Below are 22,137 nucleotides of genomic sequence, written 5' to 3'. Positions count from 1 at the left end.
TTATGATCACTTTAAAGGGTTAGTTCACCCAAAAATGAAGATTCTGTCAGTAATTACTCACCCCCATGTTGTTCCAACCCCGAAAGACTTTCGTTCATCTTCGGAACACAAATTAAGATATTTTTGATGAGTGAGTTCACGTAGTGTAACAGCGCAGCGCTTCTTGGTTGTACGTCAGAACGTAGGCTCACTATTGGCCAGATTCACATGCATCACACACATGACCAGCGTCGGCCAATAGTGAGCCTAAGGCCCCATCCACACTACTGCGTTTTCGTTTAGAAACGGAGACCTTTTGCTACGTTTGCACCTCCCGTCCAGACTAAAACGGCAAAAACGAAGACCTAAAACGGAGAAGTTTAGAAACGCTGCCGACGCCGTTTTGCATTTTGAATCTCCGGAGGGCGTTTTAGTGAAGACAGGTCAAACGCTCACGCTCGGCTCTATGATTGGGTGTCATCAGTCATGGAGAGTATACACAGGTAATATTCAGTACCAGTAAACTCCACCTGCTGAAACAGTTTCTTACAGTAAGAAACTGACGCGTCTCAGGCGCGTCTCAGGCGCGTCTCAGGCGCGTCTCAGGTGCGTCTCGCGCGGAAAACGCGTGCATGCTAGAAATAGAACCGACGCCTATTTTTCATGCGACACGCAAACGTGTTGGAAGCGTTTCCAGTCGAAATAGAATAGGAAAATATGTTTATATGTCATTTTGACACAAATACATATTAATAAATGACATTTTGATGTTTGAAAGCATTTTTTTACAGTCTATGTTTGAAAGTCTCTAGGTTTACACCAGGTTTACACCGGCACGCGCATGCCCAGTGTTGGTGAATGGTCACGTGATCCTCGTTTTCAGTCATTTTAATGTGGACGGAGATCAATTCTAATACGCAGCTAATATAATTCTCGTCGCTTGATAAACTTATGGTTGAGCCACTGTAGGCACTTGGACTATTTTAGACATTGTCTTTTCTAACTTTTCTAACTTTCTTATGTTTCAATAACATAGCAGCCTGTGGAGGAGTGAGCCAGCTCTCAGATTTAATAAAAAATATCTTAATTTGTGTTCCGAAGATGAACGAAGGTCTTACGGGGTTGGAACAACATGAGGGTGAGTAATTACTGACAGAATTTTCATTTTTGGGTGAACTAACCCTTCAAGTTATATAAAAGCAGCAGGCTATACGGAGTGTGAAGACTTTTTCTGAGCGTACCAGTGAGAGAATGCTTTTCACACCCCTACAGTATGCTAGACTAATCAGATTTGACCCACACACACACACACACACACACACACACACACACACACACACACACACACACACACACACACACACACACACACACCTCCCTTTCAGTGCCAAGTGTTCGTGCTTGCCCTCATTTCCAATGCAAGGACTAGTGAAGGTCGAGTCTATGAGCGAGAGATCAGAATAGGAGCAATAACAGCAGTTACTTTAACAGGCTTTTAGCGACTTGGGAGTGCAGTTCTTTTAACAGTGTCACCCTGAGGCCTGTCCCAAAGGCATGATAAGAGCCTCCTGCTCTCAAGGGAATCCCAGTGTCTCTCCCCATGTACACTAAAATTGCCCTATATCCAGCTCCATCATGATGGAGGGGTCCAGGGGTCCTCAACATTAAATGTATTTAAGAGTGAATGTGACGGCTTTAGGTTGTCGGAAAGATCCTTTGCTGTGCACTTGAACGCATCTCACCGATTGAATAATGGCTGCTATTATGATTTCAGTTATTAAGAGTTTATCTTCTTCTGGGTTTCTTCAACTATGGCCACTTTTGGACATACATACATAAAAGAATAATACATTTTTGTAATTTTTTTCTGATCCGCCATAAACATAATTTCTATGACATAATCTACAACCTTTAATTATGCAATAATTTAATGTGATGTAAATAACATTTTACATGTTTCTTCTCCCTTGCCCTGCTGAAGCTAATTTCATAGATAGCATTTTACATATCCTAAATACACACACTTAAATATGTTCATAATATGTTAATGTAATGTTTTACAAAATTTAAATAAATGTATAATACATACCCAAAAGTTTGGGACTGTGAAATGTTTTTACAATTTCAAATAACTGTTAATTAAATATATTTTGAAATGTAATTTATTCCTGTGATGTCAAAGCTGAATTATCAACATCATTATTTAATCATTCTGAATGATTACAGAAATCACTCTTATATGACGATTTGCTGCTCAAGAAACATTTCTGATTATTATCAATGTTGAAAACAGTTGAGTTGCTTGTTATTTTTAAGGAATACTTTTTCAGGATTCTCTGATGAATAGAAAAGCTTAAGAGAACAGCATTTATTTGAAATAGAACTAATGTAACATACGTATTAATTTCTTTAAAAATATCTTTTGAACAGTATATAGTAAAGATTCTCTTATGTAAATAAAATAAATATTTTTCAAAAATCATAAAAAATCATAAAAAAAAAAAGAAAAAAGATGGGCTTTCAAATTTTAAGATTGAGAATGATAACAATTATAAAATCAAACAAATCTATTAAAAAGAAAAAAGGCAAGAAAAAAAGTTCTAATGTGATCATCATATAACAAAAATATAATGCTTAAGTTTTAATAAAAATCAACACCTGGGACAAGGTCCCTATATTTGAAGAAACACCCAATTGCCAACGCCAACACACGCACGCACGCACACACGCACACAAAAAACAGAAAATAAACCCCTTCCAATACAAATAAACTCTTGAGTTTCTGATAGTCAGAAAGGGTGCTGTCATTTAGCCATGAAGATGCAGCACATGAGCGAGAGACAGAGAGAAAAGCAAGAAATTCAAGACCCAAAGGAGAGATTCTTCTCCGAGAGGCCGCCTGACCCAGGGTGATTTAAGATGCCTGCAGGCTGTACGGTCGCCACCCTGTCTGGTTGCCCCCCGCTGCACATTGTGGGGACACTGGGATCAGTTGATGCCGCCTGAGCCAACATGAGATGCGCTGCACGCGAGCAGAATATGCCTGTTGGTCTGGGTCAGTGACTCATTAGATGGAAATGCTGACCAGCCAGAGGATGCACTGCGATACAGACCCACTGTCTGATGATTACCAGTGCTGAAAAAAATGCCAAGACACATTCTCATCAGCTTGTAACACCTTTTCACGATGAGTAGAAAAGGGAGTGTGTGGTTGACACCATGACACAGACCCGACTTAAAGGAAACTACGTTCTTGTCAGCGCTCAGAACTTATGCCGTGGACTGACGTGTAAAGACAAACATTTGCGGTTGATGGGTTCAAGATAAATTGGCATGTTGACAAGGAGGAGGAGCGCAGTCAGGGCTGTGGCCCAACGGTTCACATGCATGCTAAGACACGATGCAGGGTCAAGGCCCAAGTCATTTCCCAATATTGTTCCCACTTTTCTTTTTCCCCCAACACATATACAGTCTTTTCTATAATAGCTCATTGTCAATAAAAAATTACCAAAACAAAACGGAGAAATAAAATCAAGCCCTAATAATATTAGCCTCGTAGCCAAGTAATACTTTACCAAACATAAAACTTTCTTATTATTTGCTTAACTTACACACTATGCACTGCTGTTCAAAAGTTTGAAAGATGTTCAAATAAATCAATAAATAATTTAAGGAAATTACTAATACTTTTATTAGCAAGGATGCATTTCATTTATCAAAAGTGACAGCAAAGACACTTATAATGTTAAAAATGATTTCTGCTTCAAATAAATGCTGAACTTTCTATTCATCAAAGAATCCTGAAACAAAAATACTAAGCAGCACAACTGTTTTCAATATTAATAATAAGAAAAGTTTCTTGAGCAGCAAATCATCATATTATAATGATTTCTGAAGGATCATGTGACTCTGAAGACAATGATGCTGAAAATTCAGCTTTGACGTGACAGGATACACTACATTTTTAATTGTAATATTTCATAATTTTACTGTTTTTACTATATTTTTGTGGTGAGATTTCTTAAAAAAAAAACATTTAAAAACACCTGTTTTGGTCTGTCATAAGGACTTTTTTGGTGCTTTTCTGGTGTTTTTATCCTTTATGGGGCTTGACAAACATGGTCACAATGAACTGTAGTTTTGAAAGGTGTTTTTAAATAGTCTGTATTTGTTTTCCACTGAAAATAATAGTCATACAGGTTTGCAACGATAAAGAATTTTCATTTTTGGGTGAACCATCCCTTTAAGAGTTATGACAACCCTTGCCGTATGTAACAAACAGAATAGTTAACCACTAACACATGATGAAATAGCACAAGAAATAAACTTCAGCTAAATGTCTACTGGGATAAATATGATGACGCTCATTTAAATACTTTAAGAATTTTAGAAGTTATATAACAATCTGTGTTTATAAAACTACTGACTGGGTCAAACTGATGACTGCAGATCAGAGATGGGCTGTGAAATGAATACGATGAGCGTTAAAGTGAGGTAGAAGTAAACAACATCAGCATGTATCAAATCAGACTGCTCAAAACAACAACAACAACATGCTCGTCTCAGACATGAGCGAAGTGTGACAGTGAGATTGTCATGAGCTCGCTCCATTGCTCCGGGCATCCAGAGAAGGGCAACCATGTTAGACACACGGAAATGAGCAGTGACAATTCTCCCGGCATCAAAGATACTCGCTCTGCCAATTCCTCATCCAGGCATCTGAAAAATAGATGCATTTGACAACAATTTTTCCACCAAAAACAGATTGTAGATTAACTCTTTGCCATTTTATTGATGTTATAAGTTTGAACCGGCATTTTTGACATGAGCACCACAGCTTGATGTGTCTGGACATGCGCTAACCACTACACCCCAGCACTGATCACTGTAGACCAACTTAAAATGTTTGGTCTGGTTCGTACTTCCATTTTGCATTTGGGCAATTTATCAAAATTAATGCAAATTACTACTTGAGACTCATTATTTCAATAGTTTCAACATTATCTCACAGTTCAATCGCAACTGAAATGTGATTAAACATCCTAACCTACATATGAATGAACTAGTGACATGGTGGCCCTGGTTGGAAGGTTAGGAAACATAAATATCACCCTGACAGGCCCGCAGGCTGAACGCCCAGCCCAGGCGCGTCCCAGGCTGAGGCTGCCAGATGCAGATCCATCATCCACACGGCCAGCACAGAGAAATTATCCACTGTGAAGAGGAGTAGAAACAGCAGGTCTGACAAACAATGGTGGTCTGCTCCTCATTCAGAGGAGACGGGAATCCTGATGACATCCGAAAGCTAAACGACATGGGCAGCCCCTGCCAGAGCAGACAGGCAGCATTTTCACACTTCTAGGAGCCAGAGCGGAACCAGGGACCCTCTGACAGGCCCATCTCCCCACACAAGCAACTGTGAGTCAACGACTGTAGCATGACATCTATCAAAATGTCTTCCAGGCAGCTAGTGTAGGACAGGCGGCTCTTGTATCGGCCACGGACTGCAAACCACCAGTCTGACGAGCACCAGAGAGATGTGTCAACCGCAGTGCCAGAAGTGTACTTCAGGTTTTGGATATGTTTGGTAACAAGGTCAAAGTTCATGTGGGAATATTCTGTATAATGGATATACTACTCTTGCAAAAAAGAAAGTTAAAACTCTAAAATGAATAGTTAGTAAGTGAATTTAGGCATCAAAACATAATATATAAAAAGATGGATAAATATTCAGTTTGAATTACAAAAATAAGTGCTCGTTATAATAGAGGAGGGACCTCTGGGATGCTAGTTAGATAGTCATTGAAAAAAATTGAGCGTAGCAAATTATAACCAATTGATTAGAATTATTAGTTTAGTTAATATAAAAGAGTTGGTGTAAGTAGTCTGAAACAGTTTACTGTGCACCTCAAATTAACATTAATGGAGGGTGTTGTACTTTTCTTCAGGATACAAACCCAATGAGCTCAACGGAACTAAGAAATAAACTTGCTCTTAAAGGGACAGCGCTCTTTAGGAGACCTTTGACAATTTATTGCTATTCCTATAATATTGCTATAAGTTAAAATCTAAAGTAACACTTTATAAGTATACAGAAATAAAGTACTTACAAATCATTTGCAAACTATTAGTGTATAGTTATCATTTATAGTTAGATCTTATGCTTTCAAAGCTAGCTTGCTATTGCTAGCCTTTCTGAAATTGCCTACCCTACCTTTAATTACATTTTCCAATGCTCTGTGACCTAATCTAAAGTGAGTATTATTTACTCCTAATAACCCATTAACAACCCATACTTGTGGTTTAAAAATACTGTACATTACTTATATGGTTAATAAGTTGTTAACAAATCATAAAAAAACATTATCCAACTATTTTTATGAGGTAATTAAACAATAATAATTTTGTTAATTAAAGTGACAATGAATGAAGTACTCTCTATTTGTACACAACACAACACCCGATGTATTTGTTACATCATAAGAAGAATGGCATTTATGCTAATATTAGTCTGTCGGTTTCATCCTTATCCCGAAGTTACTGTAGTCAGCCGGATCCGGACCTGAACCTATAGACACACCCACAACGCAGCCCTGAATGTCAGCAGAGACCGTGTCAGCAAGAACAATCGACAGCCATCGGTACAGATCCTCAGCAAATACCACAAGAACCAGAAAAGTCCTCTATGGGCAGCTTCGGCTCCGTACCGGCGTGACAAATCCGATCTTCAAGCAGGATGAATTATTTTAAATGCTATCAATCCAAAATAATGATTCTGACTTGTGATGCAGCCTGAATCATAATCACACTGTGTTCATTCGTTCGCCAGAAGAGACTGAGTCTGGTTTCTCCCAAGTTTTTTCTCCATTCTGTCACCTCTGAGTTTGGGTTCCTTGCCACTGTCACCTCTGGCTTACTTAGTTGGGGACACTTAATATTCAGCAATATGATTGATCTGACCGTACTGACGCTGTTGTATGAGGGCTGAACTGAGCTGGACAATGACATCACTGTTTTCTCTAGAGCTGCTTTATAGATAAAATGAACTATTTTAATAATTGATGATCATTACAACGGAACTGTATCAACTGACTTCAGCTGAACAATGACGCCGTTTTTATTTTTAGAGCTGCTTTCCAGACGAAATGACCTCTGTTCGCATAATTAAATCCTTTTCCTGTTTTCACTGTAAAGCTGCTTTGAAATTATTTCTATTGTACAAAGCGCTACATAAATAAAGGTGACTTAACAGTGCTGTAAGTGACAATAAACTGAGATGTAAGTATAGACATGGGGTGCATTCAGCACTGAGAGGGATTCAACATTTTGTTGGCTTTGTCATGCATCTCAATCATGCAAATGATTCAACACAGCACAGCTACACGTCAAGGCTAAAGGTCCCCTAAACATCGAGGCAAATGTAGTAGTATAAAAAAACACTCCTGTCGCATTAGCCAACTCATTCTGCTATTGTTGCTCTGCTGTTGCTTACGAAAAGCCAATGAGACACAGCAGCAACAACATATCAAAAATTAATAAACCGAACCAAGGAGAGTCATCTTCATTTCCCAACAGAACTGAGCACAGTTGCCGTGCTTTGAATATTTCTATGCTTTTCTTTCTGCAGGGACCCTGGAGGGAAGCAGGCAGGGGTTGTTGGTAGCTGATGCTAACCACTTTGTGGCATTAAACAGCGTTCTATATTTAACTCAAGTGGTGCTTGGGGGAGCTTGTGACAGAACAGAAGTTTGAATCTGAGGAAATGGAGCTATCAACGATTAAGGCTATACAAAAAAATACAGCAGCCTAGATTTGTTGAAAATTGTCTTGAAGACTCAAAAGAACACAACACCTGACAGGCCTGATCAGGGTAACACACTTCATTAGCCTGCGCTAACACTGGTGGAGACTGAGAACCTGAGCACAAACTATAAAAATAAACAAATAACAATTGTTATTAATAAATAGATAAATAATGTTATTTGTAAATCAATTAAATCAATAAATAAATAAATGAATAAATTGCATGCTGTCTCTTATTTAATGTGGTAATTATTACCCATAAATAATTTAGAACATTTTGTTATAGTATAGTATAGTATAGCAATCTGACACTGCAGGGCACTTCTGAAAATGTCATGTCAAACCCCATGTGCATTTTGGAAGCACACTTTTTTCAGTGCAGTTTGTCGAATTGCAAAATACACTACATTTGCTAGCGACACTAATGAAATCCGAATGAGTCTTCGCAGACCTCAGAGGTGTTCAAAAAGAGCTGAGTCATTCATGTCATACTTCACTGACACTTTGTGAAATCTGGTCACTTGCTTTTTTTTTAGTATAGCCTCTATGATGATAGCTGAATAATTCATGAATGAAGTGCCGAGACTTATAAAACCTTGTACATGCATGAGCATCAGAGTTAGAATCACTTTCAATCTTCATCAGGAAGACAGGGGTCCAACTTCCTTTCTAGAAACCACACTGAAACACTCACATATCATGCTAACTAAGATGCCCAAATCGGAAGTAGAAGTCTGCTAGTTCTGCATAACTCCATTGAGCCCAAATCTAATCACCATACCTTCCAGCTGCTTGAATTCTGTGCCTGGCAGTTGACACATCATTACAGCACAGCAAGTGACAAGAAGCACTCTGGGGATTCCTTCAAGCGGCTGTTTAAGTCAAGTTAGGAGAGCTCGACAATAACAGGCACCTCCATATCCATCAATATTCCATAGCCCAACTCCTGCGGAAGATGATAAATAAATGCTCCGCACCCCATCGATCCATGTTCTCTCATTTGGGCCTCATGCAAACACAGCTCCCAAAGCCAAACCAACAAACTTATTTGGGATTCGCGGTGATACAGTCTCCTTGACTAATAGGCTTACCAGAGGAAATTCCATGCAAACTTTTGCATCATCCTCTGTAAGCAAAATAACAACGTTCCCACAACACCCCCAACTCCCTTTTCTCACATGGGGCGCCAAATTTTTGATGTGCACCTTTTCTCGCCTGACAGTGTGCGGAGCCTTTCCGCAAGTCAGCATGGGGTGTGTAATAATTAGCCCCCAAGAGCGTCAGAGGGTTGTTCGTCACATAGCACTATGCAGAGAGGCACATTAGTAGCTCCAGGCCCAGGAGGGAGCAGCCGCTGACTGACTGCCAAATCCTCCCTGCCGACGGTGGTTGGCGGCAGCCACTGCATCAGTAGCTGACTCAAGATGTGCTCCCACCCACCGAGTCAAAACATTATGTACTGTCATTACAAGTATGCAAAGTGGATGTCTCCACAGATCACTGAACCACATGACAAATCTTTCTCTCGGCAGGGATGATTGAAAGGCTACGATTGAAGACAAGGGAAACTAGAAATCATCCTGCTGTATAATTTACTCATTATGGCCTTGTAACTGTAATATATTATATAATATAATATTAATACATATTGTGATTTAAATTTACTTTTTATTTGGCCAGTAAATTTTCCTACGGACTATTTTTTGTGATACAAACTTGTCTTACAACATGTTTTAATAGCATCTCTGATTTACACATCAGTAGAAAGAACGGCATAAGAGTTTGAATCATTTCCATGAATCAGTTCAAACAGTCAATTTTAATGAATCAAATAAAAACTCTCATACAGTGATTGCCGTCATTACTTAAAATGACCGTTTTCTTTGACAGTAGCAGCAAAAATTGGTGTAAGAGTTCGGTTCATTTCCACGAATCAGTTCAAACTGTCATTTTCAAAATGAATCAATTAAAAACACTGACTCAGTGATTTGCGTCATTAAAAATAAAATTGCTATTTTATTTAGTAGAGTTAGGTTCATTTCCGTGAATCAGTTCAATCGGTCATTTTTTACGAATCAATTCAAATGAAATTAAAATTGTGATTTGCATCATTAACCAAATCTATTCTCAAAAAAGTTTAGGTGTGTCCCATCAGTTCAAATAGATAGTCCCGCCCCAAATTCACACCATTGGTTGAGCCAGTATTACTTTGGGCTGGTTGGGATACTCAAATGTTTTGAAAGCGCCACAAAGCAACAATGTTTACATTTACGTACTTATACTTGATGATGGTTCTTCCTTTTAACCTATAGAGCAAATTAATAAATATCAAAGAAATATATTAAATATTGTCAAAAACAATGAAAGATATTAAGTATAAGGATGTACTGAACAGCCCTACTATTGTTTATATTAAAGAAGCTAAGGATAGTAGACTTTTTCATGGTTCATTCAGTAAAAAATCAAGTACTCGCAAGCTCCAAGCAAACACACACAGTTATAGTTCACATAAGGACGCTCAGAACCCCAGGCACTGTGGGCAGCATGGCTTCTCGGTTTTGCCCAAAAACATTCCGGTGGTTTTTGCACCTCAAAGTGCAGAACAGGCCAAACAACCAATGAGATCTGACACATTAAGACCTTATGATACATCAGGATCATGTACGGCTGTAATCAAATTCAATGCATGTTAGTGGAACAGAGAAAAAAGCGGAGCATAAAAACATCTGTCAGATCACAATCAAAAATGAACCAAAACTTCAGAGAGATTTTAAATAGTCAGTCACTCTAACATATTGATCTAAAGTGTATTTCATAAATGTATGCATACGCAAGCTATGCTGAAGTAGATTTTCAAAAGATATAAAGAGCCAAATTTCAAAGCAATAAAAGCTAGACTCTCTTCAAAGATTTTAAAATGGTCCCATAGTGGTTGTTGGAAAATTCAAGTTGGGCTTCAACAGTATTTAATCCAAGGTTCTCCTGAGGCTTAATATGGTCAGTGGGTGATTTTTAAAGTACACACAGAAATAGCATCCACCATATCTACAAGAATAGACTGTAGTGAGCACATCTGTAAAAGACCAATCATAGCGACTGTGCGATGTGGACTCATGCATTTTCTGTAAAGCTGCTTTGAAATGATGTGTATTGTGAAAAGTGCTATACAAATAAATGTGAATTGAATTGAATCATACAGAATATTTCATTGGAGAGCAGCATAGTCATATGATTTCACTGACTAACTATTGTCTCAAAAAGCTATCGTATGCTTTCAGAAGTCTTGGAATAAACAGTAGCACACAAGTCATATGAACGACTTATCTGTTACACTATCGTTAAAACGTTTGGAGCCTGTAAGATTTAAAGATTTAAAAATAAAATATAATAATAATAATAATAATAATAATAAATATATATATATATATGACATAATTTTCATTTTTGGGTGAACTGTTCCTTTAAGGTTTAGCTATGCTGCAACTGTAAGTCCTGATTGATTAGCCTCAGGTACCGGGTATTTATTTATTGTGTATTTCTTGTACATTTCACAATAGCATACAGAAAACACTTTCTCAGACCATCATGCACTGTTGTTTAAGTGTGACACACCTAAATGCATTTTTCTAATAGCAAGCAAGTCGCAGATGTTTCACACCGGAAACGAGGGATACTTACTTGCAGGAGATGGAGTGCTATATCCACTGACAGGAAGTCCTGGAAGTGATGGAGGGGAGAGTCCTCCTAGCATATGAGGAAAGAAGTAAGGGTAGTGCGGCATAGGGAAGCCCCCTAAAGGGCTGGGGCAAGGGTTGCCGTTTCCAGACATGGCACGCTCAGATACAACACCGAGTCCCAGACCTCTGTGCAGGCTATCCGTGATGCCGGATATCTACTTTCCCATCATGATCTACTTTTGGTAATCCAACTAGGAGAGCTTTGTCTGCGATTGTCCGTCTGGGCGCTCACTATTGTGGCAGTAAGACAGAGACAGGTTAATGATTGGTGATCCAGGGTGCGTGTGAGTGGTTATGACGCCATTCGATCACAGTGTGCGGCTCACAGGTGTGCCGCTATATGTTTTGGTGTTATGTAACTCTCTGGATACAATCCCAATGTTTTCTTGGAATAAAAGTGTGTAAGGCAGTATATTCCAGCACTGTTTGACAGGGATGTTATGTAGCAGCAGCGGAGTGGTTTGACACTTCACGGGGACCTGAGCTCACTCCAAACCACCAGCTTTCAGGAGGAATGACAGGGACGATGTGACGCAAGAGGAATCGAGACGCGGTGCACCAGAGGTCACAAAATGTTCTTGGGTCTAACCTATCAGAGTGAGTCAGTCCAACCCGGTGACCTAAGAAAGACAGAAAAAGAATGGAAAGGAACAGAGAAGAGGACATTTTTAGTTGTCAGATGTGTTTGCGGGCATGCATTTCAAATTGATACTTGATTACAAAGCTAAAACGAAAAAGGTGTACATGGCTGATTTACAGATAATGTGATGTAGCTCTACCTTGTGCCAATTAAAATAATACTTGTCAATGGATAACATACTTTTTCTGTATATATTATTAATATTTTAAGTAACTATCATTGTCAATTTTAATTCAATTTCATTTCATTTTGCTGTCATTATATCATAAATGCTTTTCCAGATTTTTAAACAATTCCTGAGAAGTACATGCTGTGGATTATTAAATTATGTCTCAGTCTTCATTCCTAAATTAACATGTATAAAATCAGAAAGAACAACTACACTAAAAGGTTTCTAAAGTCTGCAGTCTGCAAGTTACAAAAAAATGTTTTTCTTGAGAAGTCTCTATGCTCACCAAGACTGCATTAATTTGATCAAAAATACAATAAAACAGTAATATTGTGAAATATTGTTACAATTTTCAGTATTATTACTCCAGTTTTCACTGTCACGTGATCCTTCAGAAATCATTCTAACATGCTGATGTGATGCTCAAGAAACATCAACGTTTAAAACAGTTGTGCTGGTTAATATTTTTGTGGAAACCGTGAAAAAATACTTTTTTCAAGATTTTTTGATAATTATAAAGTTCAAAAGATCAGCATTTATTTGAAATATAAATATTTTGTAACATTATAAATGTTATTACTTTCGCTTTTAGTTAATGTAATGCATCCTTGCTGAAAAAAACATCACTTAAAAAAAAAAAAGTAAATGTATTTAATGTTACTAAATGAATACATATCTAATTCAGTCATGAAACTCTAGATGGTGCAGACTGATAGGTCCTTCATTCAATCTGTAATCACATCACAAACTGATTGGTCTCTGTTGCTTGCCTGCTTAGCATTTAAAGGGGTGGTATAATGCCCTTTTCACAAGATGTAAAATAAGTATTTGTGTGTGCATGCGAGAGTGTGCATGCGAAGTTTTAGCTCAAAATACCCCACAGATATTTTTATATAGCATCTTAAGGTTGTCAATTTTTGAGGGTGAGCAAAAACACACTGTTTTGTGTCTGTTCCTTTAAATGCAAATGAGCTGCTGCTCCCAGCACAGAGGGCGGAGCTTCAACAGCTTGCATTCACACAGACATGCACTGAAAATTTCAAAAACCTTTAGCCTTTTATGTTCGAACCGGATTCAGACAATGATGGAGAGACTCAAGAAGAGGTGACAACATGTAGAATGCAACAGGACATTTCTGAATGGTTAGTTGATGAATTTATGTAGCTTATGTGTAGTTATCTTCCAGTCATTGATTAGCATTATTCTGTCTTGATAATCTATAAATCGTGTTCAGGGGGCGGGGTTTATATACATTTTAGGGTTGGTGATGTCACTAATGTTTGTGTAGTCCCACCAGCCGTTTGTTGTAGTCCTTAAAAAGTGATTTCTTTAAAAGCAAATATCTCCCTTTGCTTTAAACTTTGAGCGTTGTAACTTTGCAGATGTTGTTTATGCTCAAACAGCAACATTAAACACTAACTAAAGTTAAAAAAGTGAAATCATAATCATCCACCCCTTTAAATAGTTTGGTTTTGTGTTTGCTGTAAGTCTTGCTAAATGACATCTCTCCCAGCTCCACCTGCATAGATCTGCTAAGGTTAATTTCATGTACATAATTTGTGTGGTAGCAGTATGTATTACATGCTCACAGCAGCTTGTCTGTGAATGTACTGACAGAAGCAAGTCTTTGTACTTGCTCTGTAGCAGCGGCCGCAATAATAAACAGCAGCAGAAGTGTAGCAGATCTATTCCGCCAAGACCAAATACATTAACATTGTCATACCATGCTAAACTACTCCGAGAGTTGTCACTCAATCCTACGGGTCTACATCCCTACCAGAAGCCTACGATCGGTCAAAGAGCGACGTCTCGTGGTTCCATCACAGAAAGCCACAAAATCACTTTCCAGAACATTCTCATTCACAGTTCCATGCTGGTGGAATGATCTCCCCACCCTCATCCGGAATGCAGAATCCCTGACAACATTCAAAAAACAGCTGAAAACCCATCTCTTCCGTGAGCACTTAACCTTATAAAAAAAATAATAATAAAAAAAAAAAAAAAAAATGTCCTTCCCCTTCCCTTTAAAACCTCACTTGTCGGGTTTATGCTACTCTGAATAATGCCTGAACTTTGTTTTTTGAGCACTACTTGCGTTGTTTTTGCCTCTTCATGATGACTCGCTTAATTTTGTCCTAATCTGTAAGTCGCTTTGGATAAAAGCGTCTGCTAAATGACTAAATGTAAATGTAAATGTAAATGTAAATGATAGAAATACTAATTCAAGCCATTTTAGTGTCAATAGTAACTAAAGAGTACCATACTGAACGTGTTGTATAATCATTAGGAACAGTTATGTTGACTTAGGGTACGTTTATACGACAACAATGTACTAAAAACGGAAAAGTTCTTCCTTCGCGTTTTTCGCATACAGACGACACCATTGTCAAAACGATCTCTGTTCACACGGATCTTTGACAACGATTAAAAACGCTGTATTATGCTGCCAGGCCAGTAGTTAGCGTCAGCGAAGTCACTCTGTAAAGAAAAACTAAGCGCCTATAGACTGAACACATAATACACATTCGCATAACGTCACCGTTTTCACAAATTCACATTTTTGTATTTTGCAGAGATGATAACGCTATCATCAACAAAAACTTGCACTTTGAAACCTGTTTTTCAAAAATGAACATTTTCGGGCCCCCAACACGCTGTTGTCATGTAACTGAATGGCCAAAACAGAAAAAGTTTAGCAGTTTTAGTTTCCGAAATCGAATATATAGCATGCGAAAAACAGTACGCCAACAGAATAGTATGTCCAAATACACAGTATTAAAAAAACAGCAGGCAAAAAAGTCGCTGGATAACCTACTTCTTCAGGCGAGATTCTGAAGCTCACATTTGATGGACACTTTACTATCCCATTAGGCTTTATGAATGGAGGCGAAGCGACGTAACTGACGCTGGTAGTTCACATGATAACGATAACATGGCGAATGTAGTATGTCCGGATTACATACAAACTACACACATTCATCCTATATAGAACATACTTTTTTAACGGTCACGAAGTAAGTTAAAATTCAAATGCAGAACTACTCAGTACACAATTTCAGACACACCAATGTGTGAACGGCCCCTTACACTAATGTTACAACCTGTAACTGCTTTCAAATGAGGTTTTTTACTTTTCAGTTGATTGTGAGAAGTGTTTACCTCTTTTTTTATTTGAATTCTCTACACAAAAATGTTTTAAGGTCATAATTAAATCCAGGCCACATAAGAATTTTATCCAATCATTTTTAATAAGTCATGAGCATATTTTACTGAAAATCACATGGCAATCTCCAGTTCATTCCTCTGGGTTGGTCTGTAATGCTTGTCTGAGTTAGCATCAGTAAAACCCCATGTTCATAATCATATTTAAAATCTAATTGATGTTCTTAGTAAGAAGTACCAATAACAGTGTAGTATTCTCAGCTCTGTTCTATATTTAAATCAGAATTTCCCCAAATATCCAGAGAAAACGCAAAAAGTCTGCATAGTCAAATTGTCACCCTGCTCTGTAGATATCATTATCAAGCCATTGAAAAACCTATAACCCATATTAAACAGTGTTAATCACTACAGACCACACACAGATTAGATACAATGACTGCTGAACTCTGGTTTAATAACCATAGGAATGTGTTCTCCATTCTTACGGTCTAACTGACAGACATCTGGAACATCACAATACATCCAGTTTGACATCATACCTCAGAAAGAATGTAAATAAACTGAGAAATTAGAGAAAGAAAGACTGCAAATTTACACTCAGGGCCTGTTCTTGAGCACTGAACCCAGCTTGACAGCGTGGGAAAATGCTGCCAAGGTCTTCCCCAGTGAGCTTGTTAACTGTAGAGTTCCCTCAGGAACACGGAGCAGGATCTTCACACAGACCGTCTGTCAGAAACCCTCATTAACACTATCTATCTGGGCATAACCTGAAAATGCGAGAGCGCAAACTGTAAGGAGGAGGAAAAACACTGTTTGAAGAACCAGTGATGAGCAAAAAAAAATGAAAAAGAAAAAGAGTGTCTATCTGTAATCCGTCTGTCTGTCTACAAGCCAGTCGTGCTTCATCACTATCCTAGCGTCTATTTATCCACAACTCTCAGGTCCATTTGCATGACCATATCTGGCGTCTTTCTGCTCGACTCAACCCATCTATTCTCAGGACTACACAACAGATACGAAATATTGCACAAGTAAATCTACTTCAAACATTCTCCCATATGGAATATGGATTATGAATCTCCCTGAAGGCATGCAGAGCATCATGGATGTACCGCTCGAAGGCGGAACGAGAAACTGAGAGAAAAAGTATAAAAAGAAGGCAGCAAGAGGGAGAGATCAAAGCCGAGAAAGAGAGAGTGAAGATACCTTATTGTGCTGCACACGGCTCTCAAATCTCACTCATACATTATTAAACGGCGTACTAAGTAGGTTAAACCCCACTGGTCCCCTTTACATAGCAATGAACTCACTAATTCAAACTAATTCAATGCCAGAGAGTGTGTGAGAACGGGTGATAAAGAGAGATTAGAGGACTCATATTTGTGTGAAAGACAGATAGACACAAATGAAGACACCAAGAAGGAAAAAGAGTAGCTAGACATTTATGTAAAACGTTTCAGTGAGACGGTGGAACAGTTTTAAGCATAAACTCACTAGATGTTATTAGATTTATTATGACAAGAAACAATATCAAGTAAATAAAGCTTTTAGTGTATGACTGTTAGATTTGAGGCTAATCTATATGCTAGTGTTCTCCTAAGAGTTGAAAAAATTCATCTTTAGCAGATAAAACCTTTAAAATGTAATGCAAATACCTTTGAAATGTTCAGTCTTTTTCTTCCGTAAAAAATGGACCAAAAATATTGATGACTCATCCACTAAAAAGTCTGGTACAATCAAATGCTTTAAGGAATAAGAATGTCCCTCCCTCTAATGCCAAAGCAATTATCAATCATGGTTTAGGCTTGTGAGGCAATTTAAAGTCTATTGGATTTATAATAAAGTAATTAATATTTTGTTCAGCTAGAACACATTCAATTGATCAAAAATGACAGTAAAGACATTTATGTTACAAAAGATTTATGTTTAAAATAAACGTTGTTCTATCTATATCCATTCTTTCTATTCATAAAAGAATCATAAAAGAAATGTATCTCAGTCTCCACAAAAATATTAAGCAGCACAACTGTTTTCAATAATAACAATAAGAAAAGTTTCTTGAGCAGCAAATCATCATATTAGAATGATTTCTGAAGGATCATGTGACTGAAGACTGGAGTAATAATGCTGAAAATACAGCTTTGATCACAGGAACAAATAAATACATTTTATTTTAAGTTGTAATAACATTTTTAAGACTTCTTTCAAAAACACACACACAAAAAAACAATAACTGACAGTAAACTTTTGAACGGTAGTGTACATGTCATTATGTCCTGATCAAACTTCAATCAGCACATGTGAGAAAAATGTGCTTCCAAAGAGATATTGCTGGATCTTTATGAAACTACATTTACATACCCATTACACGTTGATATAAACACGAGCAGTGCACATACACCACATACATAACACACAGTTAGAATCAAAACACTCGCCAGAAGAGGTGGCAGGCATAATCAGAGGTGCTTATGTTCACTATAGTGAATAAGGGACACACATACACACACAAATAATCTGACAATGAAAGTAAGTGTGGGTGAAGGCACACTAGTTCCCATGCAAGTCATACACGCAAGACTTGAAGGTGATGCACAGCTCAGCGAAAACACTGACATGCACACACTCAGAGTGAGAAACTCATGTTTCATACCAAACCATCAGAAATGCCCTCTATTTACACACACACACACACACACACACACACACACACACACACACACACACACACACACACACACACACACACACACACACACACACACACACACGTTGGATTTCTTTATTACTTCAACATTTGCGATGTTGTTAAAATCATATGGAATGGATTTTTTTTCTTCTTCATTTTTAACAGTTTTATAAATATAAGTCTTTAAAATGTTACCTTCTAAAATCTATTTAAGGTCAGTTTGCTCATACATGTACTTTCGATCTGATGAACAAAAGGCATGCAATGTCAATCAACCATGTATATTTGTATGGAAGATGATGTTTCATTAGAAATCTAGACCTCAGTCATAAATTATCAATCTTTCCGTACATGGACACATACAGTGCAGGCACATTGACATCATTCATTCATCATGCATGCTCTTCAGCAATGTGCCTTCACAATCTTATCTTATAAATGTTTTAGTACTTACCTTAACCAGCACCACATGAATCTCATGCAATTGTGTGTGGGTGTGTGTGTGTGTGTGTGTGCGTACATATTTAGGCTGTATATCTGCTGAAATATACACATTTGTGTACACGTATGTGTTTCAAAACATGGTGTTTGGTTGTCTCTTGGACCAGGGAGACTATTTTTGAATGACAACAGGGGAAAGAAATGGCATATCTTGAGGCGATGATGAGAAAACAGAGCCTGAGTCTGTGTGTGAGAGAACAGATGATCTGGCAGACTGAGGGAAATGTGCAATAACAAAAGGTCAAGGTTCGTGGCCCAAGATTCAGGAACCTTGACCTTTGCTATTTCAACATAACTGAGAGAGACATGTGGACCTACTTTAGGAGCTTACACACACACACACACACACACACACACACACACACACACACACACACACACACACACGCACACGCACAAACATTTCAAACACAGACACACACAAACTTCAGAGTTCCCTTTTCACTTTCCGAAGTTGCCTGTGGCATTGGTCCATGTCTCACATATTTGCAGTAATGAATGACTTAAATGTCAGAGTTAGTGAAAGCAACATTCAGCAACAGTGGTACAGACTGCAACTGCCAACAGTATTTATTGTACACTGTGATGCCAAGTTTACTTGTAACATTTAAAATGACTGATTTAAGGTTGTTGTTTTTTCCCAAGACAACATTTTAATAAGTATTTATCAGTTTTCAGCCATAACTTGAAAATACATATCAGACAGAATTTTAATATCAATACATCTCTAAAATAACTATTTTGTTGAGCATGCTTTAGTACCACTTCTACCACGTCTTTAAAGGTTACATTGCCACTTATCTTTCTAGGGTCTCAAAGTATCACTTATCAAAAAAAACACACACACAAAAAAAAATAAAACACTTGCACACACACAATGATATATGACGTCTGGGCCGACTGCTCTCTTGCTACAAACAGACCAAAACCACTTGGGAAGAAACCGCCCTTATAAAACACTCCCTAATCTGACCGTCATTTACTCCGCACACACATATAGATATAAAAACTCCCTCAATACATGTATGCAGCCAAACTATACAGTGAGACACAAAACTATATGTGAGGGGAGGAATATTAGAGGAAAGTGACACTCTTTCCATGAGAAAACTCCTCTGGGAACACTTAAGTGTGCTGCAAGAAACGTTAGGCCAAAAGCCATTGGAAAGAGACCACACATTAAAGGGGAGTGAGAGTTAGAGTATCTGGCAACCTTTCAAAAGAAAGAACAGGGTGTGTAAACATATTGCAAGGCAAGAGAGAAACAAAATTAAGGGAACTGGCAATCTTCCTGACACGTTTTATGGAGTAAGTGGATTGATTGAATTAGCTTTCCTGTAGCTCCAACAGTAGAGCGTTGGCGCTTGCAACGCCAATGTCATGGGTTCGATTCTCAGGGAAAGCAAGAACTGGTAAAAATGTGTATCTTGAAATGCAACGTAAGTCGCTTTGGATAAAAGCGTCTGCCAAATGCATAAATGTAAATGTAATGAGCCAATGGAAGTTTAGAGTTAAAGGATCTGGCTGCTGTCTAGACCACAAACGGAGGGGGTTTTGAATGCCGTCCCCAAGGACTTCCTGGACTTGGACTGCTGGACTCATTGATTAGCATTTGTTCAAGGCCAGAGGTCAATACTTTGTACTTGGCATGGCCGTGTCTACAAGCGCCACTGTCAGATAAAGTACTTGCTGAACACACACACACACAGAGAGAGAGAGAGAGAGAGAGAGAGAGAGAGAAAAACACAATTTCCTCTCTGAAATAAAAGGTTGTTTTTTGCTTCAATGTCTTTTTGTTAAAGATGTCTCTGTTCATTAGCATTAGCCATTAGAGAGCCATGAGAGAGAGAGAGAGAGAGAGAGAGAGAGAGAGAGAGAGAGAGAGAGAGGGAGGGAGGTGGGGGAGGTGGGGGAGAAGGGGGGAAAGACAGAGAACGAGAGAGATGATGAAAGTCCATAGCCCAGTAATGGGCTCTATTTCCCCTTCCCCTCGTCCATTAAGACAGCCAAATGAAATGAAGGGAAATGAATTGAGACGGCAGACATGTGGTAAAGGAGACAAGTGGGAGAGAGGGAGGGTTCGAGAGTGAGAGAGGGGAGGTAGTTTCAAAGGTCATTACTATAGGTATGAGATGAGCAGAGGTAATAAATCTACGCACTAAACGAGGACTATCACCTTTACGAGGGAGAGAGAGCTAAATGCATGTGTACGCCATGCATATAGAGCGTGCCAAGGGAGCGTTTCAATTAGACAGGAAGAAAGGCTTGATCTATAGATACACATGTGATCACTATTCACTCAATGCATTTGCAGCCTGCATGTTAGGAGCAGGCCTATCCTTACAAAAACATGTTTGTTACCATGTTTTCTGTCCACTACCATGATACCAACTTGGAATGTACCGATATTGAAATTCTGACAAATATGCAGATCATTATTTTCATGTTATAGCTGATAAAATTGCTAAATTAATGTTTAAATGAATGGTTAAAGGTGAAGTTATCGTGTTTAACCCAAACAAAAACACCCCTCCCTTCATTGCTCTGCCCCCAAAATGCACGAACATGCAATGCAAGAGTGCATGTCTTTTTATCATAGCTGAAGCAAAGCACACACACACGCACGCACACACACACACCTATTTGATTTCCGACTGGATGGTGAGTGTCTGCTGGTGGTCAGTAAGATTAATAGCATCCATCAATATAAGAAAGAATGTGTCCAAAATTCCTAAGTACCAGTTGTTATGGTACATAATTGTAGAATTAATAAAGATATCAATACATATCCATATGCTTTAATGAAGACACAATCATTGAACTGATATGACTATGTGGCGAGCAGGACGAGGCCGAGGGCCGTGAGAGAGCGGCACGAGGCCGGTGGCGTGATTACTCTGATGAGCGACACCTGCGAGACGCACCGGTCTCGTATCGCTCACGGAGGAGCGGAAGCATAAAGGAGGAGCGACGACAGTGAAGAGCGAGAGAGGAACAGGCCTGTGTTTTATTGGATGTTTTGTTTGTGTTTATTGTGACAGCAGTCGTCCGTGAGGGGCTGCTGTCTTTTACTTTCGTTTTGTATTTGTTTTATTTTTATCATTAAAAGTCTTTAAATGTTCGCCGGTTCCCGCCTCCTTCTTCCCGTAACAACATACCTCGTTACAGACTAATACTAAAATTAGTGACTAATTTTGGTGACTGGAACACATTGTAGTGTCATATCGTCACCTTCCTAAAATAATTGCCTAAGTCATTTTAGAATCTAATTATTAGTGTTTGTGTGAATTAAAGGAATAAGAGAGAAAAGAGACTATACATGCCTCTACACATGTATATGTTTCCATGGTAACCAAAAGCTATAGAAAAGTCTTAACATAATTTTGTGTCGGTCTCATAGGCCTATTATTTTCTGTGATCTCCCACCTAAACTGTTTCCCAGAAACCCAAGGGTGTC

The 22,137-nt window shown here is 38.4% G+C and overlaps 1 protein-coding gene and 1 long non-coding RNA gene across 3 annotated transcripts in view; both read right to left on the bottom strand.

Annotated features, from left to right (window-relative positions):
• The window catches only part of rarab (retinoic acid receptor, alpha b), a 66,871-nt gene extending 54,815 nt beyond the window's left edge, over nt 1–12,056 (bottom strand). Inside the window, exon 1 of the mRNA XM_082138983.1 lies at nt 11,461–12,056. Coding sequence (XP_081995109.1) covers nt 11,461–11,611 — 151 coding nt within the window. The 5' untranslated portion in view covers nt 11,612–12,056. The remainder of the gene's footprint in view (nt 1–11,460) is intronic.
• A 39-nt stretch (nt 12,057–12,095) lies between these two features.
• LOC309476221 overlaps nt 12,096–22,137 on the bottom strand; it is a 56,756-nt gene continuing 46,714 nt past the window's right edge. For both annotated transcript variants that reach the window (XR_014197968.1, XR_014197969.1), the window contains exon 3: nt 12,096–12,139. This is a non-coding gene — a long non-coding RNA (uncharacterized lncRNA). The remainder of the gene's footprint in view (nt 12,140–22,137) is intronic.

This window comes from Leuciscus leuciscus, assembly GCF_965113295.1.
Source record: "Leuciscus leuciscus genome assembly, chromosome: 1".
Classification (NCBI taxonomy): domain Eukaryota; kingdom Metazoa; phylum Chordata; class Actinopteri; order Cypriniformes; family Leuciscidae; genus Leuciscus; species Leuciscus leuciscus.
Note: the sequence above shows the minus strand (reverse complement) of the source record. Positions and strands in the feature narration are given on the sequence as shown.